Consider the following 27,570-nt stretch of genomic DNA (forward strand, 5'->3'; position numbering starts at 1 on the left):
TTTTTCCCTTTTTTATTTTTGAACTTAAGTTATGTTTAAATCATATTAATTTTCATAATAACTTACTCAGAGTTTCTCTGAGATCGTTTCAAAAGTATATGAAAGGTGAAAGATCGCTAGTAGATTTGTTTTCATAATTAAATAAATAAAACTTAATTTATCCTTCTCAAATAAAAGAAAAAGAGTCGAACCCGAAAATTATAGATGTAAAATGAATCAAACAATCTTTTTAAAATGATAAAGAATTTACTCGGTGATTTGAGCCTGAGATCAGGAATAACAAAAAATCTATCGAATTATTAATAAGATAACATTCGATCGAAGTTTTAGAAGATCGAACCATTAGATCGCAATACAAAATAGAGAATTATCGAAAACAACTTTCCGGCCCTAATTTGAAACAAAATAATTAATGTAGAATTATAAAATACTGCTACTAAAGAAAACTTGGTAAAGCATTCAGAATGAGTAGGAGGTTTATACTCGTCAGAGAATAAATTCTCGGAAACGTATAAAAGATTCATCACAATGCTAGATCGTAAGACTCAGTTTTCAAGAAGAAAAAAAATGCAATCTGTCACCAAAAAAGAACGTATTTATCTCAGAGAAATGCCGGATCCGTCCTCAAATTGAGTCATAGATTAAACCGCGGCATATAAATTTTAAACAACATAAACAACCATTTTTTAGCAATAAAATGAAAAAAAAACGATTGCAATAAGAAATGGAATTGAAACATTAAAAAAAAACAAGAAAACAAAGAAATGGATTTCTTTCAGACAAATGCCTCGATTCGTCCTCATGTTGAATGGAATGGATTAATTCGGACTCGTCATCTATTATTTATCTCATCACCAAGAAACCCAAAGATCCAGAATCTATCAAGAATAGGAAATCAAAAATCAAGAAAAGCTCCAGATCAGTAGAGGAGAAGAAAAAAGTACCGACCGTCCCAGAGCGGCGCCGCGATGTTCTTCACTCGGCGAGAAACGGATGAGTGAGATGATGGGGTTTCGTCGCTATTTATAGAGAGAAGCTAGGGCAGGGTTAAGGTTCGTCAATCCTTGTTTTTACGAAAATGCCCTTGTTTTTTAAGCTAATGGGCCTGATAATTGCGGCCCAATTAAATCGCTAGGCGACGGTTGCGGCAGCCCAAAATCGCCGGCGAGAGCTCCCACCGGCCGCCACGGTCGACTCATGGGCGATTGTTCTTGTTGGGATGCAGCGGATCTCTGCGGCTTCTGCTTCACCGCTCTCATTGTCTCCTCCGCCTCCGCGATCTGTCGAAGCTCGTTACTCGCGCTGGATCGGAGCTCAATTTTAAAGGTACAATACCTTAAAGACCGCATCGGAGTCTGTCGAACTTTCCCAATTCGAAAAATGGCGTCTTTTGGCGTCGGATCTAGGTTTTGATTCATTTTCTAGGATCATGGTAATCGGTATCACTTTTCATAGTGATTTGCAGCAAGAAGAGAAGCGGAAGGTTTTTGCATTCCCTTGTTCTCTCGATTTCAATGTTAATCTCAGTTCTTGCTCAAGCTCAGAAAAATGCTGTCTTTTCCATGAACTCGCCATTTCTCTCACAGCCGATCTGAATTTCTAGTGCCATTTTGTGTACAATCAATTTGTTCCCTTGCTAGTCGATACTGAAACAAGCAATCAATGCTTCAGATGATAGAAAGGTTAGGCTTTGAATGGCCCATAGAGCCTAGATGATATGGAAGAAGAAGCAGAAGAAGAATGGTTTAGGTGAAAGTTCGGCCATGGTGCGTGATTCTTGACTCCCTTAAAGTCAACTGTAATCGACCAAACTAAATCACGTGATCATTATCTCTAAGTTGCCGACGAGGCGGCGAGGATGCATAATGTATTTAGTCAACGCGAATGATCTTGCCCGTTACGTCTCTGTTTTTTACTTTTTATATACAAGTGGAGTTTGTAACTATTCTTTCTTTTGTTCTTTGAATTGTTTTAACTCGTTCATGGATAGGAGAGTAAGTCAAACTTAGCGGTGGCAGAAATCGTGTTTATTTTGATAAAAGGTCAACGATAAGATAATAGATAGTCGTCAATGTGTGGGATTTATCGAATTGATTCATTCCGTCAAATTTAGATGGATTGAATTAAAATTTTATTAATTCATTTTAAAATAGATTCAAAAACGTCGATCTATTTAGGATCGCAATCTATGTGGGTAAGACTGACAGAATTGGATTGATTTGTAGATTGAAAAAATTTATTTTTTTCTTTAAACTTATCCATCTAAATTGTAATCGAAATTTAAAAATTTAAAATTGATTCATTTAAAATATAATTCAAATTTAAAAATTTTAATATTATTTTTTATTTTTTTGATAGATTCATAGATTAATCATCCTAACTTACAATCCGTCTTGAGTTGGAGTGGATTGAAATTTTTCCACCCGTCAAATTAGTAGGTCATTTCGTCTTACTCTATCATATGATAGATTCTGATGAATTAATTCATCCCTTTATCGGTTGATCCATTTGACTGCTCTAATAATAAAGGAAACATAGACGAGTCAATTAATAATGTTGTCCCCTCAACACAAGTGGATATTTAATATTTAAAAGTAATATATAATTAAATTTAACTAAAATTTAATGTTAGAATATAGATATCTCAATAATTTTTCATCTTTGTTATTTACCGCTATACGAAGTAAAATTATTTCAATTTAATCAAAAATATAATAAATAAAATATTATTATATTAACATATTCATTATCAATTCAGTAAAAACATTTAAAATTAATCAAAATTATTTTGACCTACTCATATAATTCCTATAAATTATAGTAGTTATTGTCGTAACGGTTAAAATTGTATTAAATTTATTTTAATCAAGTTGGATGATTTTGATAAAGTTTGGATAATTTTAATAAAAAATATTGTAATATAATAATATTTCATTTCATGTAATTTTAATGAAGTGTTATAATTTTATTATAATTATAGCTATTAGAACAGTGTTATATTAATTTTGACTAATTTAAAAATATTTTAATTAAGTTGAAAATAATTTTTTTAATATAGCACTATTGTGTGTAATACTATTAATTAAATTGAATTAATTTACTATAATATATTATAGCAGCTAAAATAGCATGGAATACAGATAATTTAATGATTAAAAATATGATACGATATTATTAGAACAGTTTAAGAAAAGACTCCATCTTGAAGTAAATTAGAATAAGAGACTTTTTTTTTATTTTTTCCTAAAAATTTGACATCTAGCTTAACAATAATATTTAAAATTTATCTTAATCAAATTGATTAAATTTTAATTAAATGAAATGCATTATGTAGCCCTAAACAATTATAAAAGTATTATACATATGTTTTTTTTCCTTTTAACACTCGATTAAAATTGAGAGTCTTTTAGATAAAAATAGAAAAATGAACCACCAAGTAATAATAGTAAAATCACAAAAGATAATTTTTCTAAAATCACATAATATCCAAATATCCCATACTTTTATATTTATCAAATTATGTATTTTTTCTAAAATATTCATCATTTTTACAAAACACATTTAAAATTTTTTTTTAAAATGAGCCATATTATAGTGGGTTTTAAAAATATTATTTCTCTCTCATTAACAAGCAAAAACAAAACAAAACAAAACCTCATAACGGTTTAAATATGAGATAAAATTAAGATGGGAGGATATAAAAAAGTCCCAAGAATATAATGATCTTGAATCTAAGGTCATAAGTTAATTATGGCCAAAATTCATGACTCATCGATGAATTTGAGCCAAAACTCATTTATAGCTTTAAACATATGAATTAATCTAAATTATAACCAATGTACTCGTAGGAGCCTTTTGAGTTTTATCATGCCCTAAAATTTTAATTTCACAGTCTAAATAGCATGCTATGAGTTTTTAAAATTTAGATAATTTATATAATTGATACAAATTTATTATTGGATTTAGACATATCATATTCACTCAACGATAGTACTAAAGTGTTCCCATAACTCTCCTAATTCTGACTATGTTTAAAATTTAAAAATATGAACATTGTACGACTATCAATGAGTTTTAGTCAAAACTTACTAATAGTCTTAGATACATTTGAATAGACCAAAATTGGAATTAATGCACTCCTAGGAGCTTCCTGTGTCTCTTCATGCCCTCAAACTTTAATTCCACGGCTTAGATATGTCATATCTGATAGACCTAATGCACTCTTGGGAGCTTCCTGTGAGTTTTTAAAATTTAAATAATTAAGTTTATATAATTTGACACAAATTCATTGTTGAACTTAGGTATGTCATATTTACTTAACAATATCACCAAAGTGTTTCTAGAACTTTCTTGACTTTGACCGTGACTAAAATTTAAAAATTTAGACATTGTACGACTATGATGACCAACGTATAGTTTATGATTTACCTCCTTACAGATGATCGTGATCTTCAACCGTATAGAATCATTAGGATGATGAATTCCACCATTTTACTACAATGAAATTTGAATTAGAGAGTAGGATCATCAATAGTGAAATTATGATCATTCCCAAAGCCCAAGACACTCCAAATAGCTGCAACACGTGAGCAATCCATAAAGGGATATTTGGTTGGGGATTTATCGTTGATAACCTTGTTTGGTTCAAGTTATCAATGATTTTCAAGTAATGCAACATCACAACTACATCAGTTGTGAACAAATGGGTTATAAATCCGGAATGTAATTACCTTGGTAGCCTAAAATTTTATGCGATTATGAAAGTTAACACATTTTTTTTCATGATTACCCTCCAATTTTAAAATTGAATCAATTGAATATGGAATGAAACCTAATTAAAATTGAATTAATTAATTCAATAAATGTTAATTTAAATATTTATAAATGTAACGAATTATATTTATTAATTTAATAAATTATTTTATTAAAAAAATAATAATTTATTTTAAATTTTAAAAAATTATAAATAAATTATATTTATTTATTTTATATATTATTAATTTATTATCATCATTAGCATTATTAATATTAATATTAATAATATAATTTATTTTAAAAATAAATTAAATCAAAGATAATATAATAAATATTAAATCGATTATATTATATTTTATTTAAATAAATAAGTTGAATTAAATAATATTAAATAATATTTTATATTTATAATTTTAATTACTTGATTATCAAATAATTATTTCACACTATTAATCCAGGACTAAGTCTTCGGATATTTTTTTCATTTACTTGTGTGCAAGTGTTTAATGACCCACCAACTCTAAGGGTGTGTAAAATAGAAATAGCTTCTGAAGCTGCACCACCTCTACGAAGAGTCAACAGATAGACAATCAGTTAAACGCATTTGATTTGTTGGACGTGAGATTTAAAGATTACTGGAAGTCAGATCAATAAAATTTTAAGATTTTAAATGTAGTGTACAGAAAAAAAGAAGAGTATTTTAGAAAGAGTGGTGATACATAACATGAAATCGTAGCATGACACTTATATTGACAGTGGATCCCACTGATATATAGTGAAATTCATTGTATACAATTGTGAGTGTCATGCTACAATTTCATGATACCATTTTATTTCATGACAAGTATCATTTATCTTTTAGAAAAGAAATGTATAATCCAGTAAGTATAAAAGTGTGATGATTTAGATATTAATAAAAGTTTAATAAGTGGTTTAGTAAAAAAATCATTTTAAAATTAATTAAAAGTCTCCCAGACAAACTGCAATCTTCTCCCTTTTTAGTATTTAAACTTGGAGTTTAAACTCCCGTCTCTCACCAGCTCCGACTGCCACGTTCCGCTATTGGTAACGTGGTTTGGTCCTTAGGCCCCACCCCGTCAACCTAATGCCATTTCAACAGTGCGGGATCGCGACACCCCAACAAACCACCACTCACCTTCCTCCTCTCTCTCTCTCTCTGCGCGTGCGCTTCCGAAAGCTGCCGCCCCCTTCCTTTCTCACTCTCCCCCGTCTTCGCCCCGAGCTCCTCCGCCCGGTCCTCCCTCGCCATGTCTCCTTTCCTCGTGCCTCCTGCGGCGGAGACAGAGGCGGAGGCCTCCGGCTACTCTTTCGCCGCGGTCTACGATGGCCCTCCCCTTCCCTATGCCCTCCCCCGCGCCGTCCCCATCGATGTCGAACGCATCCCCCTCGCAGCCCTCGCGCCGCTCCCCGCCGACGCCGTCTCCCTCCCAGTCGCCCACCCGCTCCCCTCCCCCAAGATGCCCGCGCCCCTCCTGTCGGCCGCCTCCCCTACCTCCGTCATCGAGAACCACGCCGCCGTCGCCGCAACCCCCGACTCCGGCGCGCTCTGCTCCACCGATCTCCTCTCCTCCGAGACCGCCGACGTGTCCGGCACCGTCGGGTTTTCGGACGAGCTTGGCGGAGCCCCCGATCGGCTCTCCACGGAGTCGCCCCTCAGCTCCCCGGCCTCTAGCTTCCGCTCGTACGCCTCCGAGATCGAGGAAGGCGACGAGTCCTTCGCCACGCCGACCAGGATGGCGCCGATCGTGGCCTTCCAAGGGTCTGGCCAGTCCAGTTACTCTACGTCGCCTGCAGTTGGAGTCACTCCGGGCGCGATCAAGAAGGGAGCTTGCTACAGTTGCTTGAGGGGAAGCCGTTTTATGGAGAAAGAGTCTTGCTTGGCCTGCGATGCCAAGTATTGCAGTAGGTGCGTGTTGATGACTATGGGCTCCATGCCCGAGGGGAGGAAGTGCATCTCTTGCATCGGGTCTCCGATACTGGAGTCGAGCAGAGAGAGACTGGGGAAGAGCTCGCGTTTGTTGAAGAGGCTGCTGACCGACCGGGAAATTGAATTAATGATGGAGGCCGAAAAAAACTGCGAGTCAAATCAGTTGAGACCGGAAGATATCTGTGTGAACGGGAAGAGTCTCAACCTGGAGGAAATGATTCTGTTACAGAGCTGTCCGTGCCCTCCTCCTAAGCTTAAGCCTGGAGAGTATTGGTACGACAAGGTTTCTGGCTACTGGGGAAAGGTGAGCTAGAATCTTTTGTTAAAAGTATCCTACAATTCATTATCTGTGTTCTATTTGCCAACTCTTCTAGAATAAGATGGCATTAAGTAAGTAACACAACTTTACTTCAGAAAACATAAAGGTTCGACCAATCGTTCTCAGTTGCCTAGGGAGAGAACCAAGATTTGCTCTTTATTTATTTATTTATTTTAATAGATATAATTTGTCAACTAAATTATATGAATCCGAACGACTCATATAATTCTAAATATGATCTCATTATCGATGTATATAACATATTAACGAAATCGAAAATGATGAAAACGATAAACAGAACTTGAATCGAGAGTCATCATCATCTTCTTGTAGTCACTGGAACAATTTGGAGATCAAAATAAACACCTTTATGCGCAGGTTGATCTTGTGTAGGAATTAGGGCGACGACAATCGTAACTTCTTCTGAATGGAAAGAAAGAAGTTTTGTTCACTTAACCCCTACGGGGACCACAACCCTATTTATAGTTGTAGATCCGTTTTCGTTATTAGTCCATTAATAATAACGGAAGTGGGTTAACATATTTTTACACACAAAATCCACATCCGCTAATTCAACCCACAATTAAAACAATAATTAGATCACTTTATTGGACTTAATCGTAATAACAATCTATGTGTTATAAATTTAACATGTAAGCCCATCGAACGGGAAATAAATCTCAATAATCTCCCACTTGAGCTATATGTAATCCCATACATAATACATAGTCAAATTCCTTAATTGAGGTTAATAATGCCACCTGATGGTAAAAATTATCCCTTAGTACAATCTGATTCATTAATTTCATTAATATAGGACTAAAGAGGTCTTTGTATCATACTTGTAATAAGACCTAATAATAATCACAATACTAACGTTATTAATGACATAAATTAGATATGAATGTGTAACATGAAAATTACATGAAATGTGATCTATATATGTCAATTTTCAATTGGTTATCTTTATGACTCAAAAGTATCTGAATCATATTTACAAACACTATATGCTAAATTACAGTATGAAACATGTGTCAATCAATATTAGATAACTTAAGTACGTACAATAAACCAAAATATATATGTATTTTTAAATTTAAGTACGTACAATAAACAAAATATACAAGTGTTAATTAATATGAAACATAAAATACCACATACTCCCACTAAAGGAGCACTTTATCCAAATGCTTCACATGCTTATGAAACACCTTAGGTTGTAAACCCTTGGTGAGTGGATTTGTTATTATGGAATTTGTGCTAATGTGTTACTTGACCACTTTGAATTTTTTTCTTTTATTGCTAAGAACCTGATGTCGATGTGCTCAGACTTCGACAAATTGTGGTTGTTTTTAGAATACAACTCAACGATTTTATTCTCACAGGTGATTCTCAATGGTCTTTAATACCATCAACAATCTGTAACCCTGTGATAAAGTTCTGCAACTGTATCTCTTGATTGGATGTATCATAGCATACTATGAATTTTGTCTCCATGGTAGAAGTAGCTATGAGTGACTATTTCACACTCTTCCACGATATAACTCCTATCCAAACATCTAACAAAATTTGAGTTTGAATATCCAATCACCTCCAAGTGACCAGATCTTTGATACGTGAGCATGAAATCCTTTCTTCTTTGCAAATAATACAACCTTTTTTATCGCTTTTCAGTGATTCTGTCCTGGGTTATTCAAATATCTGTCTAATATCCCTACTATATACATTATATTCGAACACGTACATGCTTGAGTATCCATAAGACTCGCTACAACTGAAGTATAAGAGAATTTTTGCATCTCCTTTATTTTAAGTTCAAGTTGTGGGTATTGCTACAAGCTAAATTTAGCACCTTTCGCCATACACGTGTCATCGGGTGCACAATTTTATGTGTTATACCTTTTAAGCACCTTTTCAATACAACTCTTTTGTGACAGTATAAGTATATCACTTGAACGATTATGATAGATCTGTATGTCTAATACAAAAGATGCATCACCAAGATCTTCATTTCAAAATGACCTGATAGAAATGCCTTGCAGAGTCTTATTATTGCTTGCTAATAAAATATCATTCACATACAGAACAAGTATAATGAACTTGCATTGAAACTTGAGATATATATATGATGTGTGTGTTTTATATAGGATATTTAGAATTGTTTTGTATGCGTTTTGTTGCATTACATGAGCATACTTTGCATACCTTCATCTCATTTGCATCAACTACATTTCTTTTTGTTCGGAGAACTGCTCCTTGTGCTTTTTGATTGACAAGATGAGAAAATGGAGCTTAAGCAGAGCAAAAGAGTCTTGAAGCAAAAGTCGACAGCGAGGAGCATGCTTTGGCCATGTCCCCTAACACGGGCATGTTCCCTCAACCAAAGAAGACACAAAACGAAGCAGACGATGAAGCTGCACCTCTAGGCATGACTGTGCCCCATGATACAGGCCGTGTCTCAACAACCCAAGAGCAGCCTCATCTAGAACACGACCTAGCATGGTCGTGCCACCAAGCATGGCCCGTGTGCATTCGTCCAAAAAGTCTGTTATTTCGACACCCGACAAAGCACGGTCGTACCATCAGGCACGCCCCGTGCCTATTTGATCAGAACCTCGACACAACCCCATGCCAGCTGGCACGACTGTGTCGGGCCAGAGACTTCTTTTGTAATGCTTGACACTCCCCCATGCCAGCCGGCATGAGCCGTGTCGCGTAGGCGACACCTCATTAATTTTGAAAGATTTCTCAAACTTGGTCGATTTTGGGGGCTATAAAAAATCGTAAAAATCTCATGATCGAGAGAGGAGGTATTTTCCTGTTATAGGGAATTCTAGGGGAGTCATTCCCAAGGAGCCATCATTGTTTTCGTCCTCTTTGGAGCTTCGAAGTTCTTCCGAAGACACCGACAACTACACAATTAAGCATTTCTTCTCTCTTCTCTTTGATTTGATTTGTAAAACGCTTTCTTTTATGTCTTTTGATTGTAACTTCACTTTATGATGTAGTATTCTAGATTCTAAGATGAAAGAGTAGTCCGATTGATTTGTTGACATTCATTCGTTTTATGTCTATTTTAACCATATGATATATTTATTCATGATCCGACTTTATTACACATATATGATTTTGACACTAACCGTGCATCTTCATATCTCACGGGACGTAGGGAAAGACCAAAAGGTGAACTTAAATCTCCGACCTATAAACACCAAGACGTGAGGGGTTGTTCACGAAAATAGTTCAAAACCTTACGAGAGCACTATTGACTATTATAGAGCTTAATAGGTCCACCTGGATTCAACGTCATGAAATATGGGATGACACTTGAAGGATCGTGGAGTATTATGATAGGAATCTCCCTGAGAAAGCGATTGCTTTAATAAGGTCGCCCTGAAAGTAGGCATCGCGTTTGGGTAGGTATGTCGGTATAATTCTAAAAGTCTATATCGGTATCTCGGGATAGACAACTTGTATGCGCATAAGCATTGAGGTAAGGAAGTAAATAATATTTATGGTGTTAACAGTTGTCATGGTGAAACCGAAATCCTAGAGTTGCATTCCAACATCAGTTTTCTCTTAGCACTCGTATTTTCTCTCGATTCGATTCAATTTCTTTCTTTTTCGACTCGTGCGATTTTTGATTGTCTAGATAATCTATTTCACGTTTCTAACCGGTACTAAATTTTACAGTCCTTGGGGAATCAATTTTTTATTACTTGATGACAGTCGTACACTTGTGATTTTCGTAAATCAATATGCCGATTAACAGTGTTCTTCTTAAAAGTAAATGAAATAATCATCTTATCAAACTTTCGGTACCACTAACGGGATGTCTGCTTTAGATAAAAAATGGAGTTCTTTAACCTGCATACTTGGTGCTTTGAGTCCTTAAACTTAAAGTTTTCTGGTTGCACTATGTATATAGTCTTATCTATTTCTCTATTGAGAAATGCAATCTTTACATCTATTTGGTGAAGCTCTAAATTATAATGAGTTACAAGTGCCATGATTATCCTAAGAGAGCTTTTCGTTGAAACAGGTGAGAAAGTCTCCTTGTAATCAATGCTCTCCTTTTGAGTGAATCCTTGGACAATAAGACGAGTCTTATACTTTTCAATATTGTCCTTCAAATCAATTTCTTATTTGTTTCTCTATTGAGAAATATAATCTTTACGTCTATTTGGTGAAGTTCTAAATCATAATGAGTTATAAGTGTCACAATTATCCTAAGAGAGTCTTTCATTGAAACATGTGAGAAAGTCTCCTGGTAATCAATGTTCTCCTTTTGAATGAATCCTTTGACAACAAAACGAGCCTTATACTTTTCAACATTGCCCTTCAAATCTCATTTGATTTTAAAAATTCATTTACAACCAACCGGTTTTGTTCCTTTAGGCAATTCTATATGTTCCTATATGTCATTGTCAACCATATACTTCATTTCTTCCTTCATGGCTTATCAATCATAGATTTCATCTTTTCTTTCATGGTTGGTCAATCATAGATTTCATCTCTTCCTTCGTGGCTTCGATCCACTTTTCGAAATTAGGACATAGTTTGACTTTATAAAAAGATGTAGGATCATTTTCCAATCCTATGTCAAAACTCACTCTTAGAGATAAACATAATCATGTGAAATTGAAGATAAATATAATCATGTGAAATTATTGATTTTCTTTCCATAGTAGATCTCTTTAAAAGACACTTGCACTTGAAGTAGTTGAGTCATCTCTTCAACCATAGGAGGCAATATCTCAACTTGAGTGGATGGACCATTCATTTGTCTTGGAGATAACATGAGAATATCTTGGGTCACTACTCTTTCTGGATTTGCAATTTTCATAGTGTTAGGAATTTTACCCTATTACTATCAATTGCAATAGTAGTAACCATGTAGAATCCATAATCTTTAATAAAATTGACATTTTCCATCTCGAAAAAGGACGTGTTTAAGGGGTCATAGAACTTGAAACCGCTTGACTTTTCAGAATAACCTACAAAATGACAATTAACAATTCTTGAGTTTAATTTCCTTTCGTTAGGCCTATAAGGCTTAACCTCTGTTGGACATATCCATACGTGTAAATGCCTAATGCTAAGTCTTTCATCCGTCTAAATTCTGTTCAGTAAATAAACTGCAGTTTTAATTATTTCATGCCACAAAGACTCCGATAAGGATGAGAAACTCATCATGCTTCTCACTATGTCTTTTAGGATCCGATTTTGTCGCTCAACTATTCTGATAAAAATTACTAGGCATGATATATTGAGAAATGATCCCACTTTCAGTAAGATATTGTGCAAAAGACCCAGGATGTTGTTCTTTTGATCCATCATATCTGTTATAGTATGTACTACCATAATCAGATTTCACACCCTTAATCTTCTTGCCTAGTTGATTTTCAACTTCAGCTTTGAAGAGTTTGAACACGTCCACGGATTAAGACTTCTCATAAATAAGGTACAAATAATCGTATAATGAATTGCCATATATGAAACTAATAAAAAAATATGTTTGACCATTTCATGAAATGGAATGATCAACATATATCCATATGTATTAGTTTCAAGACTTCATTACACTTGTATGTACCTTTATTCCGTTTGTTAGTTGTTTTTCCTTTAATACATTCTTTGCAGATATCAAAGTCTAACATATCAAAGGGGTCAAGAATTTCTTATGATATTAATCTTTCTAGGCGTTATTGGGATATATGTTCTAAACGTCTATGCCACAATATGGAGGAATTTTCATTCGTCAAATTACGCTTTGCACCTATGTTACTTGTATGCATTATTTCATTGTCAGTAGAAGTTATTTGTAAAGCTTATCAATTAACGAATCAATACCAATCAAAATTGAAGTTTGGAATATGCTAAAATTTTCATTTCCAAATGAATAAAAATAACTAGATTTGTCTAAACAAAAATAAAGATCAAATTCCGTTGAAAAGACGATATTTTTCAAATTTAGAAATACATTAGTTTTTAAATAAAGCCTAAAAATACCATCACTTCTACTTTAATCTCTGTCATTTTTCACATATAGATGTATTTTTCACTATCAATTGATAGTTAACTCAAGACAATTCTGCATAGTGACATTTATGTGAATAGTAACCCCCAAGGTTTGATATGGTGTTAAGAGGCAGGGTGCATTTCTAAGCAACCAGAGTTTAATTCTCACATAGGGTACACCTACGGCGATTGAACTATTAGTGAAGCTAGGGCATCACGTCAGGAGCCATTGTGCTTTATGGATTTACTTGGTGGACGTAATATGGGACCGGACCGTCTACCCTAGGATTAGTTAGGTTGTAAGATTTAGATACTTAGTATAAACAAAATTATGTGAATAATAACACTAGTATCTATCCACTAAGTGTTAATAAACACAATAGCTAAATTACTTTTGAACTAATAAAATTGAGAAATATATTTTTCTTAACATATTAGTTGATATATTTGGAGCATTCCTTTATATGACTTTTCTTGTTGCAAAAGTGACAAGTTAGTTCTTGATTTTTGTTTCTTTTGCATCATATGACCTGAAAATCCCAAAGTCTACAATTTGCTTATCTTTACCGTTAGTATTGATCCTCTTTCTTTTCTTGCTTTGACCCTGATGGACGGACGTTAGATGGGTGGACGCTAGATGATCACTTTTAGATGTTTTATGTCTTAATTTCTCATCTTCTTACACACATTGAGTAATAAGCTCATTTAGAGTTCATTTTTTCTTTTGAGTATTATAACTATTCTTAAAAGGAGTGAATTGTGTAAGGAGAGATATCTAGACTAAGTACACAAGGATGCTCTCAAGCATCTCTAGCTTTAGTGTCTTTAGTCTTGTTACCAAATTGGATATCTCCATGATGTACTTTCATATGTTATCCTTTCCTCCATACCGCATTGAGAGAAGCTTCGTTAAAATCGTTGTTGTCTTGACCTTTTTCATTTGAAGTGAATCAGTCTGCTATGTTGAAGGAAAGACTTGGCATCCTCCTCAGGAATTGAGCCCTTGATGGAGTCCAGACCGGACAACTTCATGATCATTAGACTCATGCGGTTGGATCGTTCCCATTTCTCAAATGTAACCCTTTGAGCCATGATTTTACTAGTCAAAGATGCGGGACGATTCCGCTTGAATGCATGGTCCAGATCCATGTAGCCCAATAGAACCATTATGTGTTCTTTCCATTTTGTGAAATTAATACCGGTTAGGGTTGACATATTATTGATGTTGGCAGATATTGAGTGTTCTATGGAAGAAAAGAAGGAAGGACAAAGCTCACATTATAATCTAAACATTGATGCAACTCTACCATTCGGGTATCAACTCGGCTACACCCTAAACATGCATATATTTAAGTAAGTAAATGCAAGCAAACATCAATAAATATGCATGTATGTGGGCCCATAACGAGATGCCAAGCACAACATTGCAATTTAATCTTTTGAACTAAAATATAATTTGTTAACGATACTTTCTAAACATAGCTCAAAAAAACTTTAATAGGTCACACAATATGTCTTTCTTTGGATCAACAAATTATGTGCATGATTCACAAAAATATCACTTTACATGAGCTACTTGAACAAATATTTGGCCTAAAATGATTTTCCTTTGGGCTAATTATTAGCATAGATATACCTCCACTTACACAAAATGTATTAATTGTATCAAATAGTTTTTACTTTGATGATTATATCGGGAAACTACATAGCAATAGTCGATTGATCTAGTCGATTGATCCTCGGCATCAGTTGAGTGATACATGAATCAGTCGGCTGCACCTTAACATTAATCGACTGCTTAATTGCATCAGTCGAGTCAGCTAATTGACTGCTAAACTTACTTTGCTCGAGTCGATTGAAACAGTTGAGTTGACCAATCGACTAGTAAATTCTCTGTTCCCGACCTTTACACAACATTTGAGTGCTTCAATCGACTGCAAAACCTACAATTCCCGACCCATGCACAACAGTCGAATGCACCCGTTGACTACAAAATCTACTATGCCTGACTTATGCATAATAGTTGAGTGCTGTAGTAAATTGTTAAACTTTCTGTGTATGAACCGTGCACAATAGTTGAATGTTGCAGCCGACTGATGAACTTATTGTGCATGATTCCTGCACATTAGTCGAGTCCATTTGTCATCTTCTTTTAATGTTATTCGGTTTTCGCAGATTAAACGCCATGGTTTTGCGAAAAAAACAATGGTGGTTACCCAATTTCTCCATAGTTCTTCACTGTTCTTCGAGGAAAAACTTGAAATCTAGGTTTCTAAATGTAGAAACTCAATGAACATGACACAAAATACATGCATGTTAACATAAATCGTCAAAATTTCTACCCCTTACGCTATAAACATCAATGATAATCTTATGCTTTGATACCGATTGACAGGTTCTAAACATAAATTGTACACCATAGATGAATCCGAACGACTCATACAATTCTAAACAAGATCTCATTATCGATGTATATGGCATATTAACAAAATCGAAAATGATGAAAATGATAAATAGAACCTGAATCGGAGTTATCGCCATCTTCTTTCTGTCGTTGGAACAATATGGAGATCAAAACAAACACTTTTATGGACAGATTGATCTTCTGTAGGAAATAAGGTGACAATAGCTGTATCTTCTTCCTGATGGAATGAAAGAAGTTTTGTTCACTTAACTTTACGGGGACCACCACCTTATTTATAACTTTAAACCTGTTTCCGTTATCCGTCCATCAATAATAACGGAAGTGGATTAATGGGTTTCTACACGCAAAATCCACATCTGCTAATTCAGCCCACAATTAAAAGATTAATTGGATCACTTTATTGGGCTTAATCGTAATGACAATTTGTGTTATAAATTTAATAAATCCCAACAGCTACATGATAGTATCAACCAAACTTAAATTAGGTGGTTAAACATGTCTTTTATGTCGCTTCATTGACCTTTGTTTCTGTGGTACTTGAGCGGAGCCAATAAATTAAGCGTTCATCGATGATCAACAGGAAGGGCACAAGCCTGACAGCATCATTACTTCAAATCTGAATGTCGGGGGGCATCTAAAGGAAACGGCAAGCAAGGGAAATACTGGAATTCAAATAAATGGTCGGGAGATCACAAAAGCTGAGATGAAGATGCTTAAGGTACATTATCAATGCTTGACTTTTTACATAAAGTTTAATTGAAATTCACTGTAAGCAGATTTACCTTTCCTGCCATTTAGTGGGCTAGTGTCCCTTGTGCTGGGAATCCTCATTATTGGCTCTATGATGATGGGACATACATGGAGGAAGGACAAAAAAATGCGAAAGGGAATATGTGGGAGAAGGTAGCCACTAATTTTGTTTGTTGTATTTACTCCTAGCAATTGGAAGCTGTGTGCAAACTAATTTTCTCATGGCTCCTCATTTTTCAGCACCGTATGAAACTGCTTTGCGCTGTTCTTTCATTGCCATTTCCGAGTAAGAATGCAAAATATTGTGAAGAGGTAAACAACTTTGCGGCAATACCTCTTTCTGACTACCTCAATAAGAAAGCACTCCAAAAGCTTTTGTTGATTGGAAACCATGGATCAGGGGCAAGCACTGTTTTCAAGCAGGTATTTAACCCAGAACACTACACATCAGAAGATGAAATTACCTAGGAATTTGTTGTGTCCAATAAATCCAATAAGAGTAGATTAACATGTATCGGAGACTGTTCAATCTTCAAATAGTCTTGAGTTTTTGCTGATCTAGTAAAATTGTAGCCTTTGTAGCTCAATTTAAAGACACAACCTGCACATTTCTAAAGCGATCCCATTCTCTGAAGACTCAACTATGAATTTAGGCTCATCAATCTTCAAATAATCTTGGGATTTTGGTGTAGTAAAATTGTAGCCTTTGTAGTTGAAGTTAAAGACATACCAACCTCTTTCTTCACATGGCATTTATGCTTCAGTATATGACATGCATTTGATAGCTCAATACCTTAAAGTGGATTATTATGGCAATGGATGGTGGAGTTGCTAATGTTGGGAGGACCAATCTTGTCTTATAGTAAGCCTTTCAACGACGAAATATTTTTTCTCTCTGATGTTTATTGGAAAATACTGGGTCAATGCCATTGATGCACCCAAAAATTGTTCGAACAACTTCATTACTTCAGGAAGTCTTGACGCAGCTTGTTGAGTACTTCTGAGACAGTTTGTTTTGACTCTAATGAATGTCTAGATATATACATGTTTAATTCCTTCAAGTATTGTTTCTTGTGTGAGCATCTAATGTTTGTGTGCATGACTGATTTATTGGCTTTACCAGGCCAAATTGTTGTATGGGTTATCATTCACAGAGAGCGAGCGCCAAGATATCAAGATTATGATACAGACCAGCATATATCGAGATCTTGCTTTGCTGCTTGAGTGTCGTGAATGGTTTGAAGAAGAGATTTTGGCTGAGAGGAGAGACAACCAGCAACTTGATTCTTCAGGTACATGACTATAATGTTCATTAATTCTGACTATCTCACTTGCAGCCCATTCAATGTCGTATTGTTTATTAACTACTGATTTTTCAACTGGTAGGTTGTACAAGTATTATATGCTCATGTAGATTTGATGGTCTATATAGGCTTATAACGATGTTATTCCAAAGATTGTATGCGCATGTTATCATATAATCAAACATAATGACCTTAAGGTTTTGGGGTCAATAACCAAGGGGTGACTTATCCCTGTATATGTTTTGTTTCTGTTCAAACATGGGTACTTACTTCAATTTCACTTGACTCTTACACATTAATAAAGAGCATCACTGATGTCTAAAATTTGCATGACAGTTGGTACAAGATGCTGACTCTGCTAAGGAACAGTGGAAAGTTGGTGTACTAGTGTGTCTTGCCAGTTATCTATATTAAACTCAAACAATGAGATCTTACTTCCCATGTTTACCACAGAGTTTCTAGCGAGGTCCATTAATATCACATCCAAATTAAAATTTAAGATATTAACTTCACTTAGTGTCTACCATGTAAATGTCATGAGCAGTTTGTAGGACCGTTGTGTGTGAGAGAGGAGGGGGGGGGGGTGAATCTTGTTCGTTCGTTCGATTCTATTACAGAAAACTGATAGCGGAATTAAATAAACAAAACAATGCGACACATGGATTTACCTAGTTCCCAACTCTCCGGGGTTAATACATCTAAGGCCTAAGTACGAGAGTTGCTCATCCACTAGTGGTTTTCTTTCCGGAACTCTTTTCAGAGGTGGAAAAACCCGTCTTACAGTTGAAATAAAGACAAAATATGAAGCGTAAAGAATAAGACCAATGAAACATAAACACTCGAGTTGAGCCGATCTGGAAGTTCTGAGCGCAACGCATTCCTCCTGGAACTTCCTCGGTCGCACGAGCAGAGCTTTGATCGCGTTCAGTAGTACCGCAAGATCAGAGAGTAGTAGTAAGTTGATTGTCCTTTGATGCTGCTCATTGAGGCCTTATGAAGACTCTTCTGGGTACTCGGATACCTATTCGGGCATCCCAAACCGATTCAATCTGATCCGGTTTTGTTGGTTTTTATCCAAGCCAATTCTCATCCTAGTCTAAGCACCTGGACTAGCTTAGGGCACCTGGACTGTTCGGGCGCATGGAATAATATCTGGGCGCCCGAAGCTATTCTTGGTCCAGGCGTCTAGACTAGACCAGGGCGCCCGAATCATATTCTAGGCTCCCAGCGCGGGTTCAACCCAGTTTGACTTGAGGCTTGGTTTGACTGCTTCTGTTTGTTTCTATTATACTTCATTAGTTTTGCTTCCAGCTCATGGTTCCTGCAAGATAAACATACAACAAACAAGCAAGCAATCTAAACCTAACTATAATCCACCTGAACTACTAGGCTTACTTAAGCCTTACCCTGTAGGTCTAACCTATTAGGCTTACTCTCTCAGGATTTCTTTTTGCCAAACATCCGGTCACCCTTGACCTGCTTGGACTTCTTGCTCAGCATCCGATCCTCTGACCCCCAGGACTTTGATTTCGATGTTCGGTCCTTACTGACCCATCGACCTGCTAGACGTCCGGTCCACTAACCCGCCTAGTGTGCTTGATCTGCCAAGACTTCTTGTCCAATCTTATTGATCAGGACTTCTTGCTTAACCTCCAACTAGGATTTCTCTTTCTAGTCATCTGGTCAACTTTGACCTGACTAGACTTCACTCACATTCAAACATTAGTTCTGTTTGGATCAACCCTTTGTCAAACTGACCAGACCTAGGTATATTATCAAATATCGAAACCCTGGAGGCAGACTGCACCAACACGGTTTACTTGTTAGGCTCATCCCAATAGTAATATTTTGTTCAAATAAATCTTCACTTGAAGTTTGCCACATATTTGATGCAAATGGGCAAGCCTCGTTCCCATCAATAGAACTGAAAAATGTATAATGATGAAATTTAAGTTTCACACATCGCATTTCAGATAGGTGCGGTTAATTGCTGACCTTGTAGGCTATGCCACTAGTATTACTACAATCAACTTAAATGATGAGTTATTGCCTTAATGCTAACTTTGCTGAATAATTATCATAAGTGGATGGTCAAATGAGTTAATCCATTAGTAACAATACGTTCTGCTCAAAAATTGCGTTATAACACTGACTAAATTCTACAATGTAATTTTTATATATGGGTAGCCAAGCAGACTCAACCAGACCATGCGTTTGTTGCTTCACTTGTTTGCCACAAAATTGTTAAAATGGATGTCTAGTGGGTTTGAGATATTTGTATTATTATACTTAGCCTGAAGGTTGAGCTATTACTTCACACATCGTCTGTTGTGTACTCGTGTGTCTGACCTGGAAGCCTTAATTCATCAGCAATACTAAACGATGTGCTATTACCATGTGGAGTTGGGTACATAAATGCCATAAGTAGATGGCCCGCTTGGCCTTGCTTGTAATACTAGGTTATTCCAAAATGGTTACTAATTTCCATCATGTGATGTTTATAAGGTAGGTAATGCAAGTGGGTGCAATGTGGGGGCTAATCCTTGAATAATCTCATATATTTTGAAAATGACCAAACTACAGTAAGACAGGTTTACGGATTTTTAGTTGAAGATTTAAGGAGTAAAGGGAGACAGAAAAATAATAGTTTGTGTAATTAAAAATAATTTAAAACACCTGAATATTATAACCATATACTCTTGTATAGAGTTCAATTCCATGTAGCCAACTTCAAATAATTGGGACTAACACAACAAAGTTTCTGATGATTATGATGATGACGCCTTGTTATGATAGTTTATCTCCGCCTAGGATATGTTGTTCACCACTTATACCTAGCAATATCCTGCACTAGTTGAGTCTACATTGACATAATGTGATTTCTAATTGCATTAAACTACAGTGCAGTTCTTGTGATAAAATTGAATTTGCATCAATTTTCCAACCAGTGTTCAATAAATACTGGCATGACAGCTTGAAGTGCTGAAATTTTACCTGTTTAAAATTCATCCTTTAAAAACAGCCACAATTACTGGTTGAATTAAGTTCTTGGTCATTTGGCCAAACATCAATCCTCCCATCCAATATTTCCCCTCAATCTGTGAGGGAGTTGAATTGTTCCTCCACCAACACTTTATGGGATCAAGCCAACTGAAGCCATGTACTCTGGTGTTCAAATAACAGATTTTGGTTGGCGTATCTTGCACAAGATCCTTTTACAAGTGGGCATTCCAAAGGAATATCTCGCTCCCTCTTAGAAGCCCTAGCCTTTTGCTGGTATAAATCTTCCTGGTAATTTGGAATAGTTAGTAAGGTTGATCATCTAATAAACTACATCAAACATGATTATCTATTGACTTTCAAGAATGTAAACCTTCAGTGTCCTGATTTTGGCATACTTAATTCACAAGCCATTTATGGTTTCATAGTTACATTTGAAAACATGAGTTTCTTTAGGTACAACTATCTGTCACTCTAGTGGTTTTTTCACTAATCACCTTTTACTTTTTAACTCCCATGAAAATAAAGTGCAGTATGAGGTGATGAAACTAATGGTGAACCTATCTTCTTTTGTTTTTTCCATTATTATTAGTACAACCCTGGGATATGCAATGATGATATTCTAGGATATTTTTCTTTTTCTGCAAGGATAAGTTTAGCCGACCCCACTTAGTGGGATAAGGCTTGGTGGTGGTTGTTGTTGTTCTGCAAGGATAAGTTTCCTTAGACTTATATAAAATAAGGTTAGGCATTACATGTATTATGTGTCGTGTTGATCAACGCTTTTAGACGTCTTATGACTTCTCCATAGCTACATGGTTGACTATGGTTTGGATCATAATAATAGGCATTTACTATGCATGTTATGTCGTGTACAATATTGCCAAGTTTACCATTTTATCTTGCTGACACATTCCATTCAGTATATTATTTTGTGGTTCATATGATTAGAAATTTATGTGCTGGAATGCAAGTTTAACTTTTAAGCACCAACTTTCTAAAATGGAAGTTTACAGAAGAGCTAAAACAATCTGATCATTCATTTTGTTGGGCAGGAGATGAAACAGAGTATTCGTTGGTTCCACGATTGAAGGGATTTGCCGATTGGCTTCTCATGATTATTGCCTCTGGCAATTTTGAAGCCATCTTCCCAGCTGCTACGCGAGAGTATGCGCCATTAGTGGGGGAGTTGTGGAAAGATGCTGCTATTCAAGCTACATACAAGCGTAGAAATGAACTTCGGCTCCTCCCTGCCACTTCGAGTTATTTCTTAGAAAGGGTAACATGCTTCTGTTTTTCTTTCTTTTGTTTGCAACTTAGCTTTTCTAAATTTCAAGTTATTACACTAAAGCTTGAACATTGCTATTCAATTTACTATTATAGAATAAGTTGAAGTTTGTAATTGCTGTGGTCTGCACTTTCATCCATACCGATCAACATGAGCAAAATATTTCATTCCACCTGCCATCCGACATGCTGAATAACCAATAATACTCTGCTAAACCTTCATGATCAATGGTGACACAATCAAATACTTCCTTTGAGGCATACGTGGCTTCTGCTACTTGGCGCAAAGCTTCCCCTGAACAAGTGAGCTTTCATGACCATGGTGATACGACATGAGGCTTCCACAAGGTTATCTAACGAAAGTTAAGATTCGTTATATTGATTCTCTTCTTCCCACTTCTCCAATCTTCTTCCTCTTCTCCTTCCTGATTGCTTCTCCTCATTGGTACCTCTGGCACCACATGTTGGCACACACTGGCATATCTCGATCCAGCCAAGGATCCAAACTCAAACGTAGAATGGGATTAAACCTAGCTACACAGTAGTGTATGCCCTTCAAATATATTGATTATAATGTAGGATGAAATAAAAATCTACACAAAATGGCTTGTGTGACAGAACAACTATTACAACAAATTCATCAAGATGGACTCTGTATTGTTTACACGCAACAACATAAGAACAGTCTTTTATTGAGATTAGAAAATCCAATGTACTGCAAGAAAAATGTGTGCTTCAATTGGCAATCTCACTAAGCATTACATGCCTTGATCAAGCGATCTCACAAGAAAGTAGATAAAATAAAATAAAATCAATTGTATGTCACATGAGTTGGATTGTGTGTAACAATGAGATAAAGATTCATGCCTTGGTCACTTCCATTATTCGCCTTGCGTGTGTGTAACAGAAATAACTTGTCTTTAGACCCCTGAACCAGTTCATTTTGTTAAACTGGTTTATTTTAAATAGTCAGTTTATTTGCATCATCATCATCTGCATCTTATGTTTTCCCTTCCAGTGGGCGAGATAACCGGAAGTTGTAATACAAATAGAACTTCTTGCATCGAGTTAGTTTCTAATAGAGAAGATAACACGAGGTATTTCTGCAGTGATCATTTGTGCATTAGACCTTATTTCAGATTTTTTTTCCCTTTTAGTTGGTAAAGAAGGCATTGAAATTTTGACAAAAATAATGGGAAATTTATTAGTTAGAAATAATGAAAAAATAATCGACGTGGAAAGACAATGAGTTGGATAAATATATCATGGATTTTTTTTTTCAATTAAGTTACATGGGATTCCTTTTACTAGAACTCTCCATCTATGTACCCTTGGCACATCCTAGCACCCGAATGGACTTCTGACATCCATATGAATTTTTTGAAATAGCCACATTGAACACGAATACAAATTTGCATTGGATAATTGGACCTGAGTCCAGGTAAGATAGGCTAAACATTATGTTTCAGGAGCTAGATTTAAATAAGATGTAGAGCAACTGAGAACATTCACTCAGTTAATTAAAGGAATTAGTAAACATGAAATATTTCTAATTCTGCACCAAGAAAATTATCATTGCATCTGCAACTCTATTTTTCTCTAAAATAGAAATAAGCTCGCTCGCATGTCTGAAATTTCAATTTTAGAAGGTCCACTTTGGTGAAGGTTTGATATTGTTTTATACTGATTCCTAACACAAACCCTCAATCTTTTTCATTCTCGCTTGGAATTGACATTTTATGAGATGTAGTCTTTCAAATAACCACCTCCAAAACAGTAAAATAACTTTAACAGTACTCGAAAACATGTAATAAGATGCAAGCTAACTGAACATTCCATTTCAATAACTCAAGTACTGGAAATTGTGGTTAATTTAAACAATATGTGATTCCATAGTCATAGCTTGATACTAAAACTGTTACTGGTTATTCTTCAGGTTGTTGATATATCCAGAGACGATTATGAACCATCAAATGAAGACATCACATATGCTGATGGAATAAATTCCTCCAATGGAATAGCATCCATAGACTTACAGTTACCTTGTGCTGGAAGTTGTTTCGATGAGCATGAGCAGCAGCCAACAATCTCAAGGTTGGTTGCATGCGTTATCATTGTTTTCAAGTTTTGCAAGATTTGGAAGTATACATTTGGCTGCTATAGGTTCGATAGAAGCACTTCCATACACATCATATGGGAAAAGAAAGAAAAAAACAGTGTCTGGGTATACATTTTCCAGGTCTTGAGATGGTTGAAGATAATCATATTTGATTCTACTAACTACTAAATGGTTTTGACCCAACTTGGCTTCAATAATAAACACAAGTACTTAAAATATTTGGAATTTTGGTTTTAAATTTTTCCTGATGAAATTGAGCTTACAATCCTTCCTGTCAAGTCTCATCCACAAGAATTCTAATGCAAATATTCCAACTTCTCATTTGCTGTAGGTATCAGCTCATTCGAGGTCCGTATAAAGGTACCACAGAAAACTGTAAATGGCTGGACATGTTTGAAGATGCAAGGATGGTGATCTTCTGCGTTGCCATGACTGACTATGATGAATACTCTGAAGATAGTACTGGCATGCCCATCAACAAGATGATTGAGAGCCGAAGTCTCTTTGAAAGCATTGTCAGTCATCCAACCTTCCAAGCAAAGGACTTTCTTTTGGTACTCAGTAAATTTGATTTGTTTGAGCAGATGATAAACATCACTCCTTTAACCTCATGCGAATGGTTCCACAACTTCCATCCAGTCGTAAGCAATCGCCCACCTAATAAGAGAAACAGCTCTGGTCGTAGGGGCACTGTAGAAGCCACAAAGGCTGAACAAGCTTTTCACTATGTCGCCAAGGAATTCAAGACACTCTTTCTGTCGATCACCGGGAGGAAACTCTATGTTACCCGGGCTAATGGATTGGATCCTGATTCTGTTGACGCAGCACTTCGATACGCAAGAGAGATAATTTACTGGACTGAGGAATGGTCAACTGATGGTGGCACCAATGAATCAACCTATAGCACAGAGCGAAGCTCTACTTCTCACTGACTTTTCGTAAAAAATGTGTAAATATATAGCCTAGTCTTTTTCTTAGATCAAAATGTATCTCAATGTGCTTAATCCATTTTTTGAGTGCAAACTTATGGTATCTTAACCATAATCTGTAACATATTAGTTTTCACAGTTATGTTTACAAAATAAGTGTCTCTTTTAGAATTCATATTTAAGTATCAAAATGAAACAGAAAGCTGATTGGCAAAACTGTTACTTGTTCACTGATACTTTGAATATACAGTCTTTGCCAAAACCCTAAGTCCAAGTCATGTCTTTCTGAAAGCATTATTGAGCATCATTTCCAGAGCTGGGGGTTGTTGAAATTGGTGTAAATGAAACTCATCCACAAGATTTTAAATTAAAATGAACCAGTAAGTTAATTTGAAAACCAGTTTAGTTGCTCATTATATAAGATGTAGATTCGGCAAAACTTAAGAAACTCGCGAAAATAGAACATGATTCCATAAAAGAAGAACTGTGTGATCCGAGATAAGTGCATAAAAACACTACCTTGAAGAGTTGGACAGCAGTATCTGTGTTGATGCAGTGAAGCTAGAAGAATGATCATAAGAAGACGATAACACTGCAATGATTATTCATCATCCTCACCCCACTCGGTCCTGCAATTTAAATGCTACTGTGTGACTTAAATATTACGAATTCGAGTCATGAAAATAATATCTTACAAAATAAGATAAAACTGTGTACAATAGACCTTTACTCAAGATTCACATTGACAAAAACTTCATGCGCTAACTTGTAGATAACACCATGCTATTAATTCACACAAGGAAAGAGCAAGTTAAGTTGATGCCTCATGACATTTAACACACTAAAGGACAGACATAACACACTTTGATCACTATTTGTATCTATATAGTGAAGTTTTCCACTAGCCATCAGAGTAAATCAAGAAGTGCACGCAGTGACCAGCCCAGACACCCAGCATCCTTTGATTGTCCTCCCCATTTGAAGAAAAATTCCTGTAAATACATCGTAACTGGAGATCGAACCGCAGGTGCCTGTGACAATCTGGATGTCCTACTGCGGCACCATCACTTTCGCTCGATAAAGATTAAAGGGTAAGTTGTAATTTATTGAATTCGGACGGATGAAATCCAAAACTTAGTAAACCCTAAATGCTCCTGAAAATTTTTCATTCAAAGACGAGTTTGAGTTCATGCCCGGTTCCCTCCACTTTCTTTACCTATATTTATGAATAAATGGGTTTATTAAAATTCTTCATTTTAAGGTAAAATTCATAGTAGTTTTTTTTTGATAAAGATGTATTTGTATGTTTATTTCTTTTTGAAATTATTGACTATTCAAAAGTAAAATTAATTTTCTATTTCAAATGAACAAAAATGAATAGTTTTATATATATATATATATATATATATATCAAAACTATTCATATATATATATATATATACCGAGGAGAATCACTGTGCAATCGGACGACTCATGTTTATCGCGATCGGAAGCTGACGACGGAGATGCAGGCGCTCACGGGCGCGCACAGAATTAGCGCTCATAATAGCAATATATATATATATATATATATATACAGGAATGATATCTTGCGCGATGAGTTTACGCGACTCCGTGCGCGACAGCCGACGTGGCGAGGAGTTTCACTGTTCATCCTCCACCGTGGCCGAAACAAAACAAAATCCTACAAAATCCCGCCTCTCCCAAAATCGCGCGGCTGATTCTCAATTCGAGCTTCCGTTGTGGTTGAAAAGGAAGCAGAGAAGGATGCGACTGCAGTAGAGGTGAAGAACGAGAAGGGTGGTCTGGTTGTGGAGAAGGCCTTGTCCTTCAGGGAGGAGAGCAACTTCTTGTCGGATCTCAAGGAATCCGAGAGGAAGGCGCTGGTGGAGCTCAGAGCCGCCGTCGAGGAGGTCATCCTCAAGAACAAGCTATTTAGAGACGAGTCAGATCCGTCGGAGGGGAAGGAGAAGGTCCATGGAGAAGGGGGAAAACTGGAACTTGACAAATCTGCTGAGGCGAAGCACACCGACGAAGAAAAACCCGACCTCTCTACCCAAAACCCTAAATCCTATTCGCTCCTCTCGCGTCGCTGCGTTCGGCCCGCCCCCTTGCTCGCCTGTCGCTCCTATCGTTTCGAGTTCCCTACTCGAGTTTGGTTCCGTTTCAGGTTTCGACCCTCGGTGCGAACAGAGGAGGAGAAACGCATCGGAATCGAAGATCTCACTCTCAGGTATCGGATCGCGTTCTCTTTGGCCTCTATCCACTGTCACAGAATTTGATGTGATTCCTCTGTTTGATCTTTTTCTGGCTATTTAACTTGAAGATCTGACGTTTTCTGATATTGGGTTCCTGGTTTGCCTTCTTGCGCTGCTGTAGGTCTGGTGTTTTGCTTCCGATGAATCTTCATAAATCATTTTTTTATTGACAATGTGTTCTTTTGTAGGTTTTTTCTGCAAGATGTATGTTTCTGATTTGTTATATTATTGTAGATGGTGGAATTTGTGGTGTTGGTTCAATAATTTTATTTATTTATTTATAGTTACGCCCATGAAGATGTTCCTTGGATTTCTCATGTTATAGTCTTTGTTCATGAATTTGATGGTGAGAATCTCATAAATTCGTAGTTTCTTTGATTTCCTCGTTTGTTATCGGTACTGCTTGGTGATCCTGTAAATTTCTTAGTGACACTAGGCAGAAAATATATTTCTAA

General features: G+C 36.0%; 1 protein-coding gene, 1 long non-coding RNA gene and 2 other non-coding genes across 4 annotated transcripts; 1 reads left to right on the forward strand and 3 right to left on the reverse strand.

Annotated features, from left to right (window-relative positions):
• Positions 1-459: 459 nt before the first annotated feature.
• LOC141817111 (small nucleolar RNA Z105) lies at positions 460-535 on the reverse strand. The gene has a single exon (XR_012600783.1). It is a non-coding gene; the product is annotated as a small nucleolar RNA Z105 (small nucleolar RNA).
• Positions 536-621: 86 nt separating this feature from the next.
• LOC141817109 (uncharacterized) lies at positions 622-985 on the reverse strand. The gene is made up of 2 exons (XR_012600782.1): positions 949-985; positions 622-878 (listed from the first exon to the last, which is right to left on the reverse strand). It is a non-coding gene; the product is annotated as an uncharacterized LOC141817109 (long non-coding RNA).
• On the reverse strand, positions 771-860 carry LOC141817112 (small nucleolar RNA SNOR75). The gene has a single exon (XR_012600784.1). It is a non-coding gene; the product is annotated as a small nucleolar RNA SNOR75 (small nucleolar RNA).
• Positions 986-5,924: 4,939 nt separating the features above from the next.
• Positions 5,925-25,032, forward strand: LOC141817110 (extra-large guanine nucleotide-binding protein 1-like). The gene is made up of 8 exons (XM_074704791.1): positions 5,925-7,007; positions 16,049-16,186; positions 16,267-16,371; positions 16,459-16,641; positions 17,342-17,510; positions 21,578-21,801; positions 23,746-23,903; positions 24,260-25,032. The coding sequence occupies exons 1-8, from the start codon at positions 6,024-6,026 to the stop codon at positions 24,858-24,860; spliced, it is 2,562 nt and encodes an 853-aa protein (XP_074560892.1). The 5' UTR covers positions 5,925-6,023; the 3' UTR covers positions 24,861-25,032.
• The last annotated feature ends 2,538 nt before the right edge of the window (positions 25,033-27,570 follow it).

This window comes from Curcuma longa, unplaced genomic scaffold (assembly GCF_044706935.1).
Source record: "Curcuma longa cultivar G26 ecotype Majalengka, Jawa Barat unplaced genomic scaffold, ITB_CL_G26_1.1 contig_19328, whole genome shotgun sequence".
Taxonomy (NCBI): Eukaryota; Viridiplantae; Streptophyta; class Magnoliopsida; order Zingiberales; family Zingiberaceae; genus Curcuma; species Curcuma longa.

What these genes read in the sequence shown, in the direction of transcription:
- LOC141817110 (XM_074704791.1), top strand. Translation starts at nt 6,024, where the DNA reads ATGTCTCCTTTCCTCGTGCCTCCTGCGGCGGAGACAGAGGCGGAGGCC. An exon ending in CCAGCAACTTGATTCTTCAG is followed by an intron (nt 17,511 to 21,577) that starts GTACATGACTAT and finishes TTTGTTGGGCAG; the next exon opens with GAGATGAAACAGAGTATTCG. An exon ending in CGAGTTATTTCTTAGAAAGG is followed by an intron (nt 21,802 to 23,745) that starts GTAACATGCTTC and finishes GTTATTCTTCAG; the next exon opens with GTTGTTGATATATCCAGAGA.